At 47.2% G+C, this 22773-nt stretch overlaps 1 protein-coding gene across 6 annotated transcripts in view; it reads right to left on the bottom strand.

The window, feature by feature from the left end:
• The window catches only part of KAZN (kazrin, periplakin interacting protein), a 1289243-nt gene extending 1267237 nt beyond the window's left edge, over positions 1–22006 (bottom strand). For 4 of the 6 annotated variants that reach the window (XR_004275924.1, XR_004275923.1, XR_004275922.1 and 1 more), the window contains exon 1: positions 21442–22006. Coding sequence is in view for 3 of the 6 variants with exons in the window: in XM_032301155.1 (XP_032157046.1) it covers positions 21442–21562 (121 nt within the window). In the remaining 3 variants the exon portion in view is untranslated. The remainder of the gene's footprint in view (positions 1–21441) is intronic. The other 2 variants (XM_032301156.1, XM_032301159.1) reach the window with 2 other exon arrangements.
• Between the last annotated feature and the right edge of the window lie 767 nt (positions 22007–22773).

The raw sequence follows: 22773 nt of genomic DNA, 5'->3' as shown, positions 1-22773 counted from the left end.
TTTTAACACTGGGAGGTCAACAATCATATTATCCCCATGTTTCGGTTGAGGAAATTGATGCTCAGAGGATTAAATGAACTGCCAGGCTCACAAAGCAGAGTGATGTCCTGAGAGACAGGAGGGCAATAGTGAGATTTCTAAGCATGAGGAGCTTCCTTGTCATTTTTAGCAAATCCAGACACCACCCCAGATTGGTACCGAATCAAACCTAGTACCCTGACTATTCCTACTAGGACTTGGTGCTCCATCCCTAGAAACCCAAAATTCCTTCAGTGCATCTTTAATTGTTGCAAACCCGAGCGCATTTGTTCTCAAGCCTTCGCCAGGCCAGAATGTGCCGAAACTCAGACGACTGTGCCTCACCCCCAGAGTCTCTGATTGAGCAGGTCGTGGGTAAGGCCTGAGCATCTGCATTTCTAACAAGTTCCCAGGTGTTGATGGCTCGAGGATCCCAATTCAAGAGCCACTGCACCAGTTTAATGATTCTCACACCACCGGAAGCATGAGCTTTCGGGGTCCTTGTTGAATAAACAGGCCTGCAGTGAGACCCAGTCATCAGAATTTCTGGAGCAGAGCTGAGAGCCTGTGTTTCAAACAACCTTCCAAGTGATTGTGAAACATTAAAGTTAGAGATCCACTTCAAAATGGGTCATCCCCTCCAAGGTTTCCTGTTTGGCGTAAATGCGTTGGAAAAGTTTAAGAAATCCTAGCTAAGAGGAGAGGCTGCAAGAACACGGCTGTATATCCCCTGAGGCCAGAAGAAAACCAGATTTGCAAATCTGTAAGAATGTCTTGCTGGAGAAGAAGGAGCCCTGGCGAAGAATACAGCTGCACAATCAATTCCTGACCTTACCAGGCCCAAAACTGTCCCCACATCCAGCCAAGCCCTTTTGTATTGGCAGAGGCAGCCTCTGACTGTCTCTAGCTCCACCACAGGCCTGGAAGCCTGAGATTCCTACCCCAAAATACCAAATCACAGCACAAAGTATCTGGAAAGATCCAGTGCATGCCCCACCACCTCCCACCTGTCTCCTCTGCTTGACCAGACAGAGGCCACTCAGAACATTCCACTAGTTTGTACCAAAACAATTCCTCTTATTTCTCCCTCTAACTTGCTGAAATCCTCTCCTTGTTCCTGATGTTTGTCCATCTGAGCTGGCAAGGGCTGTGCTTCTGCCTCTCCTGTATGCCCCAGAACATCTTGTCTTGCAGGAAACTAGCAAGTGCTTTAGTTAAGTGCCTCTTGCTGTCCAACACTAACATTAGGAGAGTGTCCCCGACCCCAGCCCCGTGATCCAGCAAGATGATAAAGGAGAGTTCCAATATCATCTAAGCCAGTCTTTCCAGGGCCGTGCAGGATGCAGCCCCTGGTCCCCACCCAAGTTTTCCTTCGGTTTCTCTATGCCGCACAGCCACCAGGTAAATCTTGGATGGAATTATAGAATTTGCATTAGGGCCAGGCGCGGTGGCTCACACCTGTAATCCCAGCACTTCAGGAGGCCAAGGCAGGTGGATCACGTGAGGTCAGGAATTCGAGACCAGCCTGGCCAACACAGTGAAACCCTGTCTCTACTGAAAATGCAAAAATTATCCAGGTATGGTGGTGTGACCCCATTGTCCCAGCTACTCGGGAGGCTGAGGTGAGAGACTTGCTTAAACCTGCGAGGCAAAGGCTACAGTGAGCCAAGATTGTGCCATTGCACTCCAGCCTGGGCAACAGAGCAAGACCCCGTCTCAAAAAAATTTTAAAAATAATTTACATTATGTAGGATTTTATTTTTACAGAAATAGAAACTCAGTCAACGTTTTATTAATTTTATCATCTGACCTACTTTTTAAATCGGTGTCAACATGAGCTTTTTCCCCGGTCTCAGCCTCTTCCTCCCTGAAGCAAGAGGAGCACAGCCCTGGTCCTGGGGACTGAGTAGACTGGAGTATCTCAAATGGCACTAGTTGATCCCATCAAGCAGCACACAGTTTCATGTGGCCTTTTATCTGAAGTGCGTGCTTACAAGCAGATTGGACAAATCAGCAACTCAGCAGAGGCCAGATAAAGCCGTTTCAGTAAGGAACTGCCGCAGACTCTTCAGGCACAGGAGCAAAGAGTGGGGTTGTCTTCTGACCTGAACTGACACTCTGCGGTGCTCACCAAGAGTCAGATTTGACCTGTGTGCTGGGCAAAGGGGGTGCTCAGGCAAGCCCAGTGCTCGGCTGGGAAGCTGCCTTTGATCGCGAACACTGGTCTTTGTGTTACCCCAGGTACGTGGTCCTCTAGCATTTTCCATGCATTTTAAGACAATCCTCATAGTTCCTACCTTACAGACTGGCCATCTCCATTTCACATAAAAAGCCTGTGGTTCAGACAGACTGAAAACAATAACAATGGGGGAAAAGAAACTTGTCCAAAGTAACACAATACGTAGTTAAGAAGAGCCAGAACTCAACAGTGACACCGAACCTACATCCTTAACTTCTTAGAACCACCTAGAAGGGGCTTCTGGGGGGCCCAAACCCAACCCCAACTCCCAGCAGATAACTGTCCTCATTAATCACATCTTCCCTTTCTGCCAAGCTGCCTCGTGTCTTACCACACGTTTGAATTCAGGACCTAGGGATATAATGCGTTAAATGATGTTATATAACAAACTCAAAATGCTTCTGCCTGGCCTACCAGGGGACATATGCTTTGAAATGAAATTTTCAAAGGGGGACAATTTATATAGACCTCAAAGGAAGTGATGTCTTCCTTCAGCATCAGAAAGCAGGAGAATCTCATTTCTTCTGACTCAACCATGATGGATTATAATAGTTTTTCCTGATGTCATTTGGATATTTGTCCCCACTCAAATCTCATGCTGAATCGTGATCCCTCATGCTGAAAATGGGGCCGCGTGGGAGGTGTATGGGTCATGGGGACGGACCCCTCATGGCTTGGTGCTGATTTCAGGATCCCAATAGTGAGTGGGTTCTTCAAGATCTGGTTGTTTTAAAGTGTGTGGCACCAGCCGGGTGCGGTGGCTCACACCTGTAATCCCAGCATTTTGGGAGGCTGAGGAGGGTGAATCACCTGAGGTCAAAAGTTTGAGACCAGCCTGGCCAACATGGTAAAACCCTGTCTCCACCAAAAAATACTAAAATTAGCCAGGCGTGGTGGTTGGCGCCTGTAATTCCAGCTACTTGGGAGCCTGAGACAGGAGAATCACTTGAACACGGAAGGCGGAGGTTGCAGTGAGCAGACATGGCACCATTGCACTCCAGCCTGGGCGACAAGAGTGAAACTCCATCTCAAAAACAAAAAGAAACAAAAGTGTGTGGCATTTCCTCCATCCCTCTCTTGTTCCTGTTTTCCCCATGTGATGCACCTCCTTCCCCTTTGCCTTCCATCATGATTGGAAGCTTTCTGGGGCCTCCCAGAAACAGAAGCTGCCAGGCTTCCTGTACAGCCTGCAGAACCGTGAGCCAATAAAACCCCCTTGCTTTATAAATTACCCAGTCTTAGATATTTCTTTATAGCAGTGCACAAATAGCCTAATACACATACATATCTCTTCTTATCATGGAAAACCACCGGAAATTAGGTGGGAGTTAGACCTTATATTAGTCTGTTTTCACGTTGCTATAAAGAAATACCTGAGACTGGGTAATTTACAAAGAAAAGGAGTTTAATTGGCTCACAGTTCTGTAGGCTGTACAGGAAGCATGATGCTGGCATCTGCTCTGCATCTGGGGAAGCCTCAGGAAACGTGCAATCGTAGCAGAAGGCAAACAAGGAACCAGGCATTTTATATGGCAAAGCAGGAGCAAGGAGGTGTCACATACTTTTTCTTTATTAGACAGAGCCTCGCTCTGTGCCAAGCTAGAGTGCAGTGACAATCTCAGCTCACCACAACCTCTGACTCCCTGGTTCAAACGATTCTCCTGCCTCAGCCTCCCGAGTTGCTTGGATTACAGGCACACGCCACCACACCCAGCTAATTTTTTGTATTTTTAGTAGAGACTGGGTTCCATCATGTTGGCCAGGATGGTCTTGATCTCCTGACCTTGTGATCCACCTGCCTTGGCCTCCCAAAGTGCTGGCATTACAAGCGTGAGCCACTGCACCCAGCCTGTGTCACATACTTTTAAACAATCAGATCTCACAAGAACTCACATAGCCACAACAGCGTCAAGGAGGATGGTGTTAAACCATAAGATCTTGCCTTTGTGATCCAATCACCTCCCACCAGGCCCCACCTCCAATACTGGGGATTACCATTCAACATGAGATTTGGATGGGGACACAGATTCAAACCATATCAGACCCCATTTAAAGTATCCAGTCCAAATGTCTACTTTTGGAGGCAGCAACTGGGCTCTTCCTGATCAGGCTGCTCCACTCAGGGATGAAGTTGACCACCATCATCTGGGTTTAAACGAGGGTTCCATGAGCCTCAACATTTGAAGCAGATTCCATGAAGCCAGCCTAGAAGAGGGGCTAGAGCTGCCTCTGGTCTCCCTGTTACATTTCCAGCCCTGCAAATTACCCTACCTCATTCTCAGGGTTCAACTCAGACCAAATCTTTCCATAAGGCTGGCAGGAGGAGGACTCTGCCTTCATAAATGCTTAATTAGTCTCATTACATTTTTAAACCCCGCCTTCGTCATAAGAAGCAGCCAAGAAAGACATTTTATCCTAAATAAGCCCAAGCTTATTAATAAATAAGCCCAAATCAATATTCAGTATTGGTTTGCAATTCTCTGAAGAAAATGTGGGCGTAGGAACAGGTGGGCGGCAAAGCAGGGTGCAAGAAGACCATTTTGCGAGGGGAACCCCGACTGAGATAGAACAGATCCAGGCAGACTCCCCCTTATTCACATCCTCCCCACCTCCCAATGCTAGACGGGAGCCCTCCTCCTCACTATCTAAGAAAGAGAGAGAAATCCATACCTCCCTCCTCATCCTCTTGTCCCTGGGAAAACACAGCCTTTCCTAGTTCTACAGAATTTTTCTTTATTGTCAGACACCCCAAGAAAAAGAAAGACCCACACTACCTTATCTTCTATTTGAAATCAACCCCGATGTTACCCGAACTCTGAGCTTGCAGACACATACTTTGTTGGTATTGCTGGTATTTAAGAACCAGTGAGGCCGGGCGTGGTGGTTCATGCCTGTAATCCCAGCACTTTGGGAAGCCACGGCGGGTGGATCACGAGGTCAAGAGATCGAGACCATCCAAGCCAACATGGTGAAACCCTGTCTTTACTAAAAAATACAAAAAATTAGCTGGGCTTGGTGGGGCACACTTGTAGTTCCAGCTACTCGGGAGGCTGAGGCAGGAGAATTGCTTGAACATGGGAGACGGAAGTTGCAGTGAGCCGAGATCGCGCCACTGTACTCTAGCCTGTCGCCTGGTGACAGAGTGATACTCTGTCTCAAAAAAAAAAAAAAAAGAACCAGAGAAATTAAATGGTGTGTCCACCAATCCCACAATTCAAGACTGGACGCTAGGATGATCATATCCTTGTACTTCCATAAGAAACGTTTATACCTAAATGCCCCCTGCCAATATCCATCTTTTCCTCTTGTAAGGATAAGAAAGCACCTACCAACTTTCCCTGAATTGGCGAACTTCATCTACCTATAGGTGCTAACAAGAGATGAGAAGAGGCAAACCACGAGCTCTACCTGCTTTGCAAAAAACAAAAACCAGCCCAAGGAGCAGCCTCGTACTTCCTCTCTTTGGTCTCATAAAACACGCGTTTATTTTCCGTTCTCCTCCCACTCACGGAAGTCCTTAACAGCTCTGCCATGATGCTAGCTGGGGTGAGCGCAGGTCCCGTAACCGTGGATTTCGGCACACACACAACTTTTGCAGCTCGGCATCCTAGCTCAGGCCTGTTCCGCCACTTGAGAAGTTTATGACCCTTGAAAGGGAACCACAGGCCCCACAGTTCTTTAGCTTACCAAGGGACGAGATAAGGGCAAAAGGTTCTTCTGCAATGCTGAGTTCATTTATCAGTGATCAATGCCTTCCTAAGAAAAGCTACAAAGTCTCTGCGGGCTGCCATCTGGCCTCGACATGGCTCCGAGGTTCCATTCCTAAGTGCCAGTGTCCACAAAGGAGCTTTTGTTTAAATTGGGGACAACCAGGGTGGTACCACCTGACAAACTGGATTTTTAATGAACTCTTAGCACTCAGGGGAATGAGCTGCTTCAGCTGGAGCTTTCTTGGCCAAAGAGCCGTCAAGGCCAAAGAGCCAAGCTTCAGCCTATAGCAACAGCTTTGTGCAAGAAAGCGTGGACTGCTTTGAAACCCCCTAGCTTTCTCATGACCTCTCTCTTTACCCTGGAAGGAAAGCAGCTGGTCCTTCATGTTACAGCAGGCAAGGGAGTCTTTCTAAACCGCAAGACGATGCGTTGATGCTGTCTGTTTCTCCTGGGCAGTCCAGTTTTCTGAATCAACCCAGCTACAGGCTCTCTGATGTCACTAAAAATAAACCATGTCTTCACTATGAAACTAAGTTCAGGAATTCTGTTTCAAGTAGAAAAATGGACTGCCAAAATGTGGCTGGCACTTTCTTTAAATTATTAAGTTTCTGCAGGCCGGCTGACAGCAAATGTTCTCTTTGCCTTGTCATCTATTCTGTCTCCTGCTACCACTGCTAATGATATTATAAATTTGTGCACCAGTATTGCTGTCTTCAGACCCCAATAATTCTCAGAGAATCAGCTCTTGTTTAGCAGAAGCACATTTTCTTTTTCTCTGTGAACTGCACTGTCTTATAACCTCACCAATAGAAGCCCAAGAAGTATCATCCAAGCCAAAAAACTGTTACAGTGGGAGAAGTTACTCCCAAACCCATCCAAAATGCCTCATTGGGAGACTGAGCTTTCATGGGAAGCCAGTCTGAAGGTCGCCAGACTAATTCAGCCTTACATTTCCCAGAACACATTTTGAAACTGAGGACGGACAGCATACATTTGGTTTGTCTGTGGAAGGGCTATTGGACCAGGAGATAACATCAGTAGCTCTAGGAACTGGGTTACCTTTAGAATTTCCTCCTGGTTAAGAGGGCTTGGACCTGAGGGTGGCAGGAACCAGATAAGGCCTGCCTAGTTCATTCCAAGACACCCCCCACCACCACACACACCCTCATACACACCCCTCAAGGGCCTTGCCTTCAATCCTGTCACTCCTTCTGCCAGGCCTGGGTCCCTAACTCTGGGCTGGGGTCTTCTCTGCCACTCCCTGCTAGTTAAACTAAATTTAGGTCCTAGCTCCCACCCTGCCAAGCATCCTGGCACAGTTCCTAGAGGCCTTCCCCAGGGGCCACTCTACCTTTCTATAGGGAAACATTTGCCAATTGATCCCTAATACTGGCATGAGAGGCATGAAATGTGGTTCCAGTCTGCAGTGCGACTCTAGTCCTGGATGGGGGTGCCCTGTGGTGCTGGAAGTTTCTATTGCATGGTGGAGACACCTTCCTGGGGAACTCCAGCTGCAAAAACACTTCTCATCAAGGTTTTAGCTATTAACATTAACTAAAGACAGAGATACCACATCAAAAGAGGCGGGGGACAAAAATCACCCATGTAGACATTTCTTTTCTCTGAGTTAATGGAGCAAGAAGCCCACCATAACAACTCCATGCATTGCCTGGGGACTCTGGGTGTTTCACTTTGCAATGGCCTTTGCACAGGCTGGAAGTCTTACTTCCCAAAGAATCCCAATAAGCACGACATGGTCTCTTGGTCAGTTTGCCTGACTGTCCCTAGGAATGAACATGTGCCCCAGAATAGAATTTTCAGGAATGCATTCGTCTCTCTCCAATGGTAGGAACGCCCACATCTGCAGCATAGCATGCTGTGTAACAATGGTCACTTCCGGTCCTGGCCCTGCTCTGGTTTTGGCCATGCCCAGCTGGTAGAGTGAGTGTCTGGGAGGTTCCCAGGTGAATGTCCTGTCCGGTGTCTGATGCAAAGGGATACCAATAAACAGACTCAAGGTCAGTTGCTGGCTGTCAGAATGGAAGACACTCAAGGTCAACGGAGAACAGAAACCAAGGTTGATCACACATGTATGGAAGCCAAGAGACAAAGTTAAGCCAGAAGAACGGGAAGAGGCAGCCTGGAAACCTGGACCAGTCCGGCCCAGGCAGCAGCACCTTCTTAGCACTAGCACAGCCTTTCTGCACCACGGAGCTTTACAAGCATCACTTCCTCACACCTGTGGCCACCTACGTCTCAACATCTCCAACTCCTGGCTCTCTGAAAAAGAAGCCCCACCCATGGGATTGTGCCTCTTTCTCTCCAGCCTGGAGACTGTTTGCCATATGTCTTTTTCAGGGAGTTAGTATGGTAGACTGGGGGAAAAGGCTATAAAACATTTGGAAATATAATAGGCATCCTCAGAAATATAAAACTGAACTTTCAAAGTAATAGAAATCTGCGGTAGTGGGCTGAAAATGCCCCCTGCAAAAGACATTCACATCCTAATCCCTGGAGGTTGTAAATGTTATGTTATTTAGGAAAAAGGGCTCCTTTTTCAAATGATGTGATTGGAGCTAAGGGCCTAGTAATGGGGAGATTATCCTGGATTATCTGAGAGGGCTCTAATTGCCATCACAAGTGTCCTTATAAGAGAGAGTCAGAGGGAGATCACATACACAGATGAGAAGGAGGAGCTAGGTAACCATGGAGAGAGACTGGAGTGCCCAGAAGGAACTCAGGGCTTTGAGACCTTGATTTCAGTCCAGAGATACTGATTTTGAACATCTGGCCTCCAGGACCACGAGATAATATGTTTCTGTTGTTTTAAGTCACCGACATTGTGTTAATTTGTTATCAAGGCTGTAGGAAACGAATACACCCACAAAACAAACTAACAAAAAAATTACAAAACTGAAAACCAGAGTGATCGCACACGCTAAGACTTGGGCTGTTCAGAGGCAATTGCTGATCTTGTAAAAGGAATGCTAGAGTTTTATTAGTCACATCGGGTAGACAGCAAGGTTTTAGGTTATGCTGGCATAGAGGAATTAGAACTACAACACTTTCTGCACACATATTCACATGCCAGCCCTCTTAGAGGGCTCACCATCAGGGAAGAGACTTGGATGTGGGTCCCGAACACAGGCACGGGAAGGTAAGAAAGCTTGTCTGTCTCAGTCTGAGTCCTGGATTGAAAGGGGTTGAGAGTGATCTCCCTTGATAACTCATTACTCCAAGCTTACCCTCATATGAGTTGGGGTTCAGATTTATAATCCCTGGGAGTGTATGGAAATCTCCAGCCCAGAAATTAACATTACCTATGGTAATAATATCTCACAGATAAAATTCCAAGAATAAGCTCGAAATCCAATTTTGCTAAGTGCATGAGGTAATAAACTATCTTAGACATGACTCAACAAAAAAGCAGCAGAAATGTACCCAGGAGTGGCAGAACTGGATTATAAAATTCCTTTATTAGATACGTATTAATTTTAAATGATTAAATAAATTAAACATATGCTCAAGAGCAAGAGAAACAAAGATTACTTTAAAAAATAATACCTGGAAGATTTGAAAACTATTCAGTGAGAACTTCTAGAGGTTAACAAAAGATATTCAACAAAAAATGAATTGCCAGAGTTCAGCTGAAGATTAGACACAGCTAGAAAGAAAATCAATGAACCAGAAGACAGTTTTTAAAGTCACTATCCAGAACACAACAGAGATACAAATATGGAAAATATGAAAAAAAGTTCAAATTGAGAAGTCTAATGCAAGTCACTAAGGAATTTCTAAAGGAGGGATAGAAAGAATGGGAGAGAATCAGTGTTCAAAGAAATAAGTAACTGAACATGAGTTACTTGAATAATTTAACATGAGTAACTGAATGTGAGTTACATGATTTGCATCTCAGACGCAAATCCTCAGATCTGAGGAGCACAAACCCCAAATAGAATAAATAAAATTAGATCTACCCCTAGCCCCAGTGTAGTGAAACTACAGAGCTTCCAGGACAAAGGCTTTAAAAGCAAATCCACAGAAAAGAGAGATCACCTACAGAGAAATGACCCCGAGATCAAAGACCAACAGCAAAAGTAGAAGCCAGAAGCAGGAACATCATTTGCAAAATGCTGAGAGAAAACAACTTAACTTAGAAATCTGTATCTAGCTGACCTCATCCAATAACAGTGGCCAAAATAAAACTAAGCATTCTGGAGAGCCAGCCGTGGAGGCTTTACTGTAGCTGGTCCTGTCCTCCAGTGCAGATTGGTCCCGATCGTGGATGATCATCTCAGCTGTGACTGGCCTGGTCCCCACAATCCAACTTCTCCAACTAGGGAATTCCCCCTGCCATACTTCCTGCTTAGCAGGCCACAGAGTGTTGCTTATTAAAGGAAGGAAGGAGGCATGAGGGGTTCCCTTCCTGATATACTATTTCCTTTCACCTGTCTTGGAAGCGACTGTTTCCTCCGTGCTGAGGAAGGTGCATGCTGGCCTCCAGCATCCCAGGGCACCTCCTCGTCCTCCCTGCTGCCTCTCGGTCCTCTGCTCCTCTGGCCTAGTCCTGTGTCAGATCCCTCCACCCAGCCTTTAGGACAGCTGCTCCATGTTAAGCACTGATGATGTTGTAGACTGTGCCTTGGTCTCCAAACAGACCTTTTCATGTTTTCTGACACATTTGTGAGTCTGCCACGTGTCTGCGAGGAGTGGTTCATACCTCTCTAGAGCTCTCACCCCTTCCTGAAGACCTGTTGCTTCTGGGGCTCCTGACTAGGGCTGCAGTCACCCAGAGACTCACAGACTCAGAGGACCCTCAGAGGGGGAAAGCTTGTCTGGTTAAGAGCTTTTTCCTCAATTTATTTACTTACGTATTTCGATTGATACATAATAGTTGTACCTATTTTGAGGGTGCCTGTGATATTTCGTTGCATTCATATAATGTGTAACGATCAAATCAGGGTAATAAGGAGAAATATCCCTCATCTCAATCTCATTCCTTTTTAGATTCACTTCTCATCATGGAATCAAGGCCAAAACTTCTGGCCTTTCAGGTAGCCAAGAGAACGACCCTCTTAGAGCTTCTCAAAATCTCTTGTAAATCTCTCCCCAACAGCGGCTCCTGCCCATCACTCCTCTAATTCCCTAGACTGGGAGAGATGAGAACATCCTCTGCCCTTTTTTCCTTTACTCCTGTCCCCAAACCAGTTCTTTCTTTAAGTGACCTAATTCGTCCTCACTATATGCAACTGGTAATGGCTTTGGGGAGATCAAAGCAAAGATTTCAAGTTTCAGGAAGTCCAGTCAAGTGGAACCTAGCCTGGTCACTCGGCCACCATCATGATGTTGTCTGTATCCTTAGATGGGAAACTCCCCCCACCGACTGACCTTCCCTTTGGTGTCTGAGGCTGAGTCTCACTCCTAGCCATACTGGCACTAGACCCTGTAGATGAAAACAGAAGGTAAATGCTGGCACTAGAGAGGATACTTGATATAAAGGACCAACAAAAACACACTTACCTTTCAGATGAAAGCTCAGACCCCATGTCTGTTTCATCTGGCTCATTCCTTATATCCTTAGAAAGACAGGGCCGGGTGCAGCGGCTCATGCCTATAATCCCAGCACTTTGGGAGGCCGAGGCAGGTGGATCATGAGGTCAAGAGATCAAGACCATCCTAGTCAACATGGTGAAAACCCATCTCTACTTAAAAAACAAAAAAAATTGGCTGGGCATGTGGTGCATGCCTGTAGTCCCAGCTACTCGGGAGGCTGAGGCAGGAGAATTGCTTGAACCCAGGAGGCGGAGGTCGTGGTGAACCGAGATTGCACCATTGCACTCCAGCCTGGGTAACAAGAACAAAACTCCATCCCCCGCCAAAAAAAAAAAGAAAGAAAGACAGATGTGATCTGAGTTGGTCAAGGAACTAATGCCCAAAAGAAAAATGTTGTCCAAGACTATAAAACCACAAGTGGGTCATTCATCAAGGTCTTAACATCATCACCCAGAGAGATAGGGAGACGGTGGGAATGCCGGTACATCTTTATGATATAATTTTATATTTTCACTGCATTTTACAGCAAGACTTTTATAATCTTCCCTACTCCAAACATCACATTGTCAGTGTGTTAAGACTTCAAATAATCCCTTTGGCTGTGGGGTTTCCCACTGACCCATGCAGAAACCCACCTCATTTGCTTCTTGCCTTGTGGTTCCCATCACAAGCTGAGCCTTACTCAGCCACAGCCACATCATGGAGACCATCATGGAGGTTTTGTTCAACCTGTAGCCAATCCATTTCATTCAGGAAGAATGGGAGGGAACCCTTGTCTGGTTAAGAGCTTTTTCCTCAATTTATTTACTTATGTATTTCAATGGATACATAATAGTTGTAGCTATTTTGAGGGTGCATGTGATATTTCATCACATTCCTGTAACGTGTAATGATCAAATCGGGATAACAGGGAGAAATATCCATCATCTCAAACATTCGTCTTTTCTTTATGCCAGGAACATTCACATGCTTCTCCTCTAGCTATTTTGAAATAAGCAACAGATCATTGTTAGCTACAGTCACCCCCCAGATCTATCAAACACTAGATCATATTCCTTCTACCTACCTGAATTTTTACACGCATTCATCTGCCTCTTTTTATTCCCTGTCTTCCCTCTCTTCCTTCCCTGCCTCTAGTAACCGCCAGAGTTTGGGAACACAAATGAGAAAAAAATCAACTCTTAATTTGTTTGGAAGCTGGTTAGCTATATCAGGCCTAATGAAAACAGCCTGTAGGAAGTTAAATTGGTTGACTACACATGTCCAAGAATGAGACCAACTCTAAAGGCTAAGCATACACCCCCTATACCGGGGGAAGACAAAGCACCTTCATGGTCCCACTCCTTATGGACTTTCAGTATCATGGAAGCCAGTTTGAAAGGAGTAAACCCACTGGTCGTTTAATCCCAGCCCTTTCAGAAGAAAGAACCGAGGGTAAAGTAGGATCACCCAGTTATTCTCCCACAATGGGCCATTTTCCTTCCTTCTCAGCAACATCCCCCATTGTCTCACCAAATCCAGAGACATCCCTCTTGCTCTGTGGTGCCACCATCAAGGGCAGAGAGACAGCTCTGTGGCTGATCACCCCGGGGCTGTGTGCGTCAGTGATTCAGCTAACGCCTTCCCTTTCTGCACTGGATAATCTCAGGTCCAAAACTGGAATGCCTCAGAGCCTTGGGGCTATTTGTTTCTTATGCACATCCCCTGCCAAGCCTTCAGGAACCCATGACCAAGGCAAGGGAGCAAACATCAGCAGCACAAGTAAAACACATTTATCACAATCCTACTGCATACTTCATATACAAGCAAGGCAAGGATGCGAGAAGCTGACAGCTGGAGAGGCACACGTGCTCATATGTGGCAGAACTCAGGTGCCTGTCAAACGGTAGGTAACTCACACACGAGGGTGAAACAAGAGCAAACGGTCAGAGTGTCGCTGATGCCAGAAGCAGCTTTTAAGCTGGCATGAGAAACCTGCTACCTAGAACTCAACGTTTAAACCAGAGCTTATAACCTGGTGGCCCACAGGCAGGACACAGCTGGAGAGTTTGACCTCTGGAATTTTAAACGTTACATTTGGTAATACACATCCACAAATCGGGGGGCTTTATGGGAACATTGGGACTCCATGTTTCTCTTGGAAAACACGATCTCGCAACACTGGAACCCTAATAGAACCTCTGAGAAGTGGCATCCAGCTCACCTGACCCGTCTGGCCCCCCGTTTCAGACCAAATATCCGCTTCTTCCCATGACTGTCTTTTGAACCTTAAACTGCTTCCTCTGGGATCAGATGATCCACATTTTGTTTAAGTAATATTGGAATTTTATTTACTCAGCTGCCTCTTATTAAGGGTGACCGCATGATTTAACACGCAAACAAAGGCATGCTTGAGAATGAACGTTGTTACTGTTAATTATACCAGGAAGAGACACACAAACCCCAGGCAAACACTGTCCAATGAAGGCCCTTCTTTAAACATCCTTTTGTGATTGGAGGGGAGGGGGTCGGGTGTTTTTATAACCTGTTGATTCTTGGCCTTGGGAATCAAGAAAAAAAAAATGTTGAGTTTTTTTTTTTTTGTTTTTTTTTTAATAGCAATGATTAAGCAAGGAAAACAAGTAGCAATTTTTTTTTTTTTTTTTTACTGGTCAGAAAGACATGAGCAGAAGAAATGTTTTAATTCCTATGGTTACTAAGCTTTCTCGCATTAAACAAAATACAGCAATTGCATTAATAACAAATAGTAATAGTGACAGCAAACGCTGATATAGAATAGCATTCTGTGTCAGGCACTGGAAGAAACATTTCACACACAGTAATTCATTGTCAGACTGATCACAACCATATGAGGTAGTACATTCTTATTCTCCTTATACTAATGAGAAAAACGTGGCACAGAGAGGTTAAGGTATTGCCCAAGGTCACACAGCTAGTGAACGGTAGAAGTGGAATTTGAACCCAAGCTGTGGAGCTCGTAAGTCCATACTAATAATCACACGCTCCTGCCTCTGACAAATAGGGCTCTGGAGAAATAAGACTGCTTCTGATGTAGCAATGTGGGAGGCCTGTGCTGCTCACGAGCGGGGACCGCTGTGTATGCTGCTCACTACACGGCTATGAGGACCGCACTTCACCCTGTTGCTTTTTCTTCCAAAAAGTAAGCAAGTTACGGGAACGTCTTGAGGCCAAGTAGCAGTCCAAGGGACACCGTCGACACTAAGTCCTTCTACCACCAGCTGCATGAATGCCAAAGAGATCACCAGGGGCTGGTAAGGGATACTCTACCTTGGGGCTGAGGGTGGGGAACTGGGCAGGGAGGAGCTGCTGGAGGAGAGGAACGAAAGGCTGACTCCCACCTCTTTGTCCATGATGCCTAGCATATGTGTCTTGCCCTTTAAGGCCCAGAGTTCAGAGTACTCAACCTGATCAGCCCAATGGACTACTGGAATAAATTGCTTTCCCCATTGACCTGGAATCCAGGTAGAGGCAAACTTGAGGACTATCAAGAAAATTAGTCTTGAGAAACGGAATGAACATAACCACGGTTTTGCTTTGCCAGATTCCACTAACACCATTTCATCACGCCAACAGCTACTCATGAGGATGACAGCCACCCTGTAAAATGACTAATGGTGTGGTCTAAAACAGATATCGTACTGATGAAAACTGCTACGTTGCCAGCACCATATGAGGCATAGAGGGTCTAAAGACAACCAGGCTAAGCCGGGCACGGTGGCCCACGCTGTAATCCCAGCACTTTGGGAGGCCGAGGCGGGTGGATCACCTGAGGCCAGGAGTTCGACACCAGCCTGGCCAACACGGTGAAACCCCATCTCTACTAAAAATACAAAAATCACCTGGGCATGGTGGCACATGCCTGTAATCCCAGCTATTCAGGAGGCTGAGGTACAAGAATCACTTGAACCCGGGAGGTGGAGGTTGCAGTGAGCTGAGATGGTGCCATTGTACTCCAGCCCGAGCAACGAGAGCAAAATTCCACCTCAGACAAAAAAAAAAAAAAAAGGACAACCCAGATAATAGTTGTTGACCTCAGGAAGCTTAGAGTCGAACACAGAAGACATCGATGAACAGAAATCATAACCCAACATGGCATGTTACGAAGAGTGACTGTCACCCCAGTGGTGACAGATTCCACATTCCTTCAACAAACATTAATTTTCTGGCACAGATGTTCAAGCAACATTTCAGGAGATTAATTTCTGGAGGAGGGTCTAGAAGGAAGAACAGGAGTAAATAAAGACTTCTGATCCAGATGGCTTGAATTTGAATCCTGGCCCAACCATTAACTAGTTAAGACAGACATTCCTCTTTATGGGCCTCAAGCTTCCTCATCTGTAAAATGGGGATGATTTCACTTGCCTTCCGAGGATGCAACAAGGATGAAACAAGGTAATATGTAAAGCACTTCACTTGGGATTTAAACATCCCAGAATAAGCACCCAGTAAGTGCCATCTATGGCTGTGTCCAATTGCCAGCAGTCTGCCATGGTGAATCTTTGTCTGGAATGTCAGAACACAGTTTCCACTGGAGAAACAGCCAGGAAAGAAACAGGTCCTACACACCACCTCTCAGGGATCTACAGGCAAACCTTAAAACTAGGCTCTCCTTCCCATGGATGGAAAGACAGAAAGTAGTACGCACTTGCTTCTTTGCCCACTGTCATCTGTTGAACTTTTGCAAAAGTCCCCAATGTGCACAGCTCATCCCAGGTGCCATAAATGTTAGTCCCCTTGCCTTCTTGGTTATAAATTTGGCAAGTGGCTTCCCAATGTAGGTAGGCTTTATATTCAGGAGGATCCTTACATTGTTTAAAAGGCAGGGAAAGGTGTTCAGCTGGCAGCCTTCAGAAGGAATATGATGATGATAAAGTCAAAAGCTGACGATACCACAGCTCCCGGTGCCAGTCTGACCGATGAGAGGGACAGACAGCCAGGTAGAGCTTGCACATGTTTGAGTTTCTGCATGGTGGTGGTGTGGGGGACCAGTCCCTAACTAATCATGCAAACGAGGAGCCTTGCAGGTGGCCTCTGAGCTGCAGTCCAGGAACGGTGCCAAGCAGCAGCAGTCCCGGTGCTGAAGTCATGTCACCTTCCTGTCCTCATCTCCCTTCCACCCTCCTCCTTGAGCTGGGCCTGGATTCCTGCAGCATCAGCAGCACATATTGGACACAATGACTTTAGTTGTTCTGGTCAAGCAAGGTAACTGCAGAAATGCTTTCTGCCCACATGAAATGGATTGGAAATCAACTACCGTGCCACAGGGGCAGCTTAGCAAGTCAGAACTTGGCGCAATAGATGAAGTCCCCACCTGCTGTGGTCTGTAAGCTGGGGGCCACCTAACCAATAGACTGCCAGGCCAGGGGATGGGGTAAGAGACCTCTGCAGAGATGCAGCCAATGCCAGGCTGGGGGTAGGGGGTGTCCAGTTAAACATTTTGGGAACCCAGGAGAATATGGACAAGCGGACTTGTCTAGCTGCACTGAGGTCACTAGCCTACCAGCTTGGATCTGTACTACCTATTCCCTCAGAATTCCCTCCAGCATCCTCAGATGTTGAACAAGCCGAACCCCTGTGTGACTCTGAATATTGCGATGTCAGCAGATGCCCTGCCTGGGAGTGTGGCCTTAAGCTCCCAGCTGAAGGGGGTCAGGCAGCAAGAATGGACAATAGCAGCCTCCGCTGGTCATGCCTGCCTGGCCAGACCAGCTTCTTACCCACCATTTTGAGCTCTAGCAGGGGACAAAGGCAAGTAAAAGAAATTTGGGTAGGGGGCTTAGAAATAGAAGAGGATGAACTTCCTCATAGGACTAACTATCAAGAGTGGGATGAAGGACCTGGAGAGGGAGGAGGGTGGGCAACAGCCTCAAAGCCACCCAAAGATCCAGAGTGCTGCTCTCTCCTCCAAATCCTTGAGCGACACAAGACACATTTTTTAAAACCCTCTTCAGAGGCTGTCGAATTGCCTTTTTTGAGCACAGTCTTTGGGGTTGGGCTGCCTGAGGTTTAAATCCCAACTATGCCAACATGGAAACCTCATCTGTTAACTAGGAAATGCTCCATCCACCCTGCAGGGTGGCATGCAGATGAGGCAGATGTGGTCTTGTCTAGTGCGGGTGCTGTAGATTTGGGCACATGGTGAGAACCCTGTTCTTGCTAGGACTTTCCGATCTATTGTAAAAGCTTCCTGAAGCAACTCCTACATACATAGACGAGGTGGTATGTGAATGGAAGAGAACATGAAAAAGCCACAGCACAATGTAGCATCAAAGGTACCAGAAAACAAGCATCTTTCAGAGCCACACTCTCGGGCTTGAGCCCTTTCACATTGTCCCACATAAATTCTGTCTACCCCCATTCTGTGCTTCTTATGCTGGTCTAGGGGAGGGGTCAGCAAAGTTTTTGGTTTTTTTTTGCAAAGAGCCAGATAATACATATCGTTGGCTTTATGGTCCACATGGCTTCACTCATGACTACTTGACTCCACCACTGTAGCACAAAAGCAGCCACAGACAAAATGTACATAAATGGGCATGGCTGTGTGCCAATAAAACTTTATTTACAAAAGCAAGTGGTGGGCCAGATTTGGCCCCAGGGCTGTAGTTTGCCAGCCTTTGGTTTGAAGCTCACACAGCCCACAATAGCCAAACTGGGACTAAATGAGAAAGAATCACATGCTCTTTCCATGGCCTCACCAGACCTTCATGCTCCCACTACTGCTAATTGGGTCAAAGTTTTTATTGGTCTCACACATGCCCAATTTCACCTTGCCTCCTAGAAACCTATTTCTGCCCCACTAAATTCTAGGTGTCTTTTAGTGCTCAACCCCCTCCCATCCCCACCTCTTTAAACATCCTTACTGCTCCATTCCTGGAAATCAACATATTCTCCTAAGACAAGAGATATTTACAAATATAAAAAATTAACCCCAGTCATTCACCAGGGACCATGGACTTTAGAGGTTTAAGGCATAGGCCTGAGCATCAGACCAAGGCTTTCCTACCCAAATGGTGTGAATGTCGGCATGCAGGCAATCCCTGTGTATTTCCTTTGCCTGTGGAAATTGGTTAGGGTTTTAAAAAATTATAGGAGCTTGGTGTGGTGGCTCACTCCTGCTATCCCAGCATTTGAGGAGCCTGAGAAGAAAGGATCGCTTAAACCCAGGAGTTCAAGACAAGCCTGGGCTATATAACGAGACTTCGTCTCTACAAAAAAAAATTAAAAATTAGCTGAGAATGGTGGTACATGACTGTAGACCCAGCTACTTGGGAGACTGAGATGGGAGGATCGCTTGAGCCTAGGAGGCCAAGGCTGCAGTGAGCTAAGATCATGCCACTATACCCTGGCCCACCATTTGCTTTTGCAAATAAAGTTTTATTGACACACAGCCATGCCCATTCATGTACATTTTATCTGTGGCTGCTTTTGTTCTATAATGGTAAAGTCAAGTAGTCATAAGTGAAAACATGTGAACTATAAAGCCAAAATGTTTATTACCTGGCTCTTTGCAAAAGAAACAAAACCTCTGTTAACCCCTGTCCTAGACCAGCATAGGTAGCAGGAAGCTGAGGTGAGAGGATCACTTGAGTCTAGGAGGCTGAGGCTCCAGTGAGCTATGATCATGCCACTGCACTGCAGCCTGGGCAACAAAGCAAGACCCTGTCTCAAAAAATCAAAAACTTATAAAAATTACAGGAGCTAGTTTATGTAAAACACATAGGAAGGGTTGTTCAGAAAATTGTGTCATTGAAAAGTCACGTTGCGTGTAATTCTCTTTTCCTCAATGTGCTTTACGTTTGCACCAATGAGACCAACATCTCCAGGAGCATGGGCCATAACTTACTCTCCAATCCTGTGCTTCCTGGTACCGTGCACAGTACATAGTAGGTACTCAGTGAGTACCTGCAATCTGGAGCTACCTCTCACTTGGGAACATATATGATTAACCCAGCTGCAAACCTCTAGAGTCTGAGAATCATTTTCACATACATTTAGATCTCATTTGTGATACTCACTGGACTGTAAATGGCTGGCTGGAGACGTATCAGTGTTGGTTTCAATCTCTTTCTCGTCCTAATTGAGTGAGCTCTTTTGACTTAAGGTTAACGATTCCTCTTTGCGTTTCTTCAAGGAGAGTGTTCTCCCTGGAGACTGCTGGTCATTACTATTCCATGTTGCATTGCTCTCTTGATATAAAGGGTGTTTTTTTAAAGAAAGAGACAGGGGATTTCATGGCCTGATTTAGGCCTGGGTGCTTCCGAAAGAAAGTGAATGAAGCCACAGGGGAGGCGCTTGAGAAATCCGATGCACCTTCCCACAGGAGCCTCAGAGAAGCAGAAAGGTAAGGCGAGGGAACCTCGGGCCAGGAAAGCTTCAGAGCCCTCCTACCTAAGCCATTCCAGATCAAATATTCCATAGATGTGTGAGTGGGATATTGTCAACCTTCTGGACAAACCAAAATCAAGTTAGGAGTGGGCAGTGGGCAGTGAAGGGTGTATGTTCAATGCTTCCATCTTCTACTACCAAAGGCAGCTATGCCCCTCCCTGCAAGCAGAGATGACTTGACTGACCCATAGAAGGATGTTTTCACATATTAACTTAATTAATCTTTGCAATAACCTTATGAAGGAGTGCCTAGTATTTCCATTTTACAAATGAGGAAACTGAGGCACAGAGAGGTTAAGTTACTTGCCTGTGATCACAGTTTTTCACAAGTGAAACTGGGACTCCAACCCAGGCAGTCCACTCCAGAGACCTCACTCACCCACTCCACGAGCTGCCTCTCTGTGCAGACACGTCCGGTTGTAGAATCCAACTCAAGCATGTCTCCACCAAGCTATGCTCCTCTGAGCTCACAGAATCTCAGGCCTGGATGGACCTAGCAGCCCTGAGTCCAGTTCTCTTGTTTTGCAGGAGGGGATGGATACCCCAGGAAGAGGGGTGGGGTCTGCAATTTCCAAGGTCATGCAACTACCCAGTGAAAGCATCAACACTGACTCAGGCCCCCAGACTCCTAATACAGTGCTCTTCTCCCCATCTTCTGGAGATTCACAGCCAAAATGCACAATTAACCCTGTAACACCCGGGAAAACATTGGAGGACCACGTGGTTGGCTTCCCAGTGGGAATGAACTCCAAAGAAGCAGAGAAACAGGCATCCTATTTCTTATGTGACTCCAACCCAATCATAAACATGCCTCAAGCATCACTTGTGAGTTTGAGCACAGTGACCATTTGCACCAAGCCGTCCATCCTCACCTTTTTTTTATGTGATCACATGTGCATCCTAGCAAGATGGCTAGCATGGGTTAAGGCTGCAGCCCATGCCAATCTTTCCCTTCCGTATAAAACACGAATCATTTGGAAGGCAAATTCATGAGCAGAGACTGATGAGGAATCCCCACAACCAAATCATAGGCTGAGAGAGGCTGCTCAGAGCAGACACTTAGAAGCATGGAAGTTACTCCAGCAGGGGCTGGTGGGGCATGGATTAAACATAACTCTTGGGAGCAGAGAGAGGCAAGCTGACAAAGGCAACCAGGCTAGGACTGGCACCTGCCCTCAAAAGATGGCCACAGCATGGCATCATCAGATCCATCCTGACACACCCTCCTTCATCCCCCAGCTAGCCACAGAGAAAATCGATAAGAAAGGATAAACAAGGCCTCTCACTCATTGCAAAAGCAGTGCGTTGTCTCATGGCAAGTCCTAAAAACTTTATCTTTTACGGTGATAAATGCCAGGCAAACATGTCTCTAGCTAGTTAAGTCTTACATCCCAAATTACGTCAAGAAAGAGATGCGGTAGACAGACAGACACATGCAGACCTCTGTTTTGGGGACCCGGGATAACGCTCCACTTCCCATTCTCTGGGCCCATCAAGCGCGACACAATTCCTACCTGCTTGCATAAGTTGGCACTGCTGACCAAAGACGTGGGAGAAGGTGACGGGGCCTGTGGCAGAGCTGGATGTCGCCAGTGTGGATTCCATGGCTCTTTTGGGGTCTTTGGTGTTGGTCATGTGGCAGCGTCCAGACCCTCGGAGTGGCAGAGCAAAGGATGCCGTCGCTGGCCCAGGAACTGCAGATCTGAGGCTACTTGTCACTTCCAAGAAAATGTCCCCGCCCCCAAAGTTTATAGTGTTTCTTTTTCTCGCCACCCTTTCCTTGCAGATTTTCTCAAACACCAGTCAAGTAAAAAAAATGAAACCCTACAGGGCTTGGCAAATCTTACACAGCGGCAGTTCGATGCAAAAGAAAAATCTAAGTTTCCTCCTAACCAGCAGTCTTAGCCTCTTGGCCCGGAAGCGTGGCTGGAACTTGCCCCCCTCCGCCCCACCCGGGCTGCCTCTCCTGGGGTCACCTGGAAGGGGCAGGGTCGCCGGGACCGGCTCAGCCCCGGCTGCGTTCCAGCACCAGCTGCCGGCAAAGCGCTGCCCAGGCCCCGCGGCGTCTCCGTCCAGGGAAGCGGGCAGGGCGCGAGGCTGCCCCAGGCTCCCTGGGGTGCTGGCCTTGCGGGCGCCGCCCCGCTGCCCGCAGCGCCAGCTCCGGGATCCCTTGTCCCCGCCCCAGCGCCGCGGTCCCAGGTCCTGCACGCACCGGGCGTCCGGCTGCGGCCAAAGGGAGAGAGCGGGAGGCGCGCGGCGCGGGCGCAGTGCAGCTCCGGACCCGCCGGCGTCCCCCGCTCATCCTCCGCTCCCGACGCCTCGGCCTTGCCACTCCCCACGCCTCGCGGGGCAGCGGAGAGGGACTGAGACCTGCTGCGGCGGCCCCCGGCCCGCGCCGCCACCCCGGTGCAGTGATGCAAAGGGGGCCGTTCCAGAGAGATATTCTGGATGCGGAGGGAAGTGCCAACTCAGCCCAGTAAGCTCCCGGGCTGCTGTAACCTCTTCCTGCCCACAGCCAAGGAAGGGCCAGGCCCGGGAGACCCGACTGCATGCGAGCAAATCCAGACACCAAAAAGAGAAAAGGAGAACATGCCACACATTCCCTAGGGCGCTCTGGTGATTCAGAGATCTGGGCGCTTCATCTTAGCCGGCCCAGCCCTGCTGTGTATGAATAGGGATCTGTCTGTCCCCTGCTCCAAACCAAAAGGGGCCGCTTCTCTGGAAAAGGAGGAGGGAGAGGACTTTTTGCATGATTCCAACAGCTGTTTCTGCGAGTGCTGGCTTTATTTTGCTATTCCACCTGCTAATCATTAAGATGCTAACTCCAGAGACACTGCATCGTCTCG

This window comes from Sapajus apella, unplaced genomic scaffold (assembly GCF_009761245.1).
Source record: "Sapajus apella isolate SASKATOON/1434 unplaced genomic scaffold, GSC_monkey_1.0 scaffold43, whole genome shotgun sequence".
Lineage (NCBI taxonomy): Eukaryota > Metazoa > Chordata > Mammalia > Primates > Cebidae > Sapajus > Sapajus apella.
This window is presented reverse-complemented; position numbering and strand designations above follow the sequence as displayed.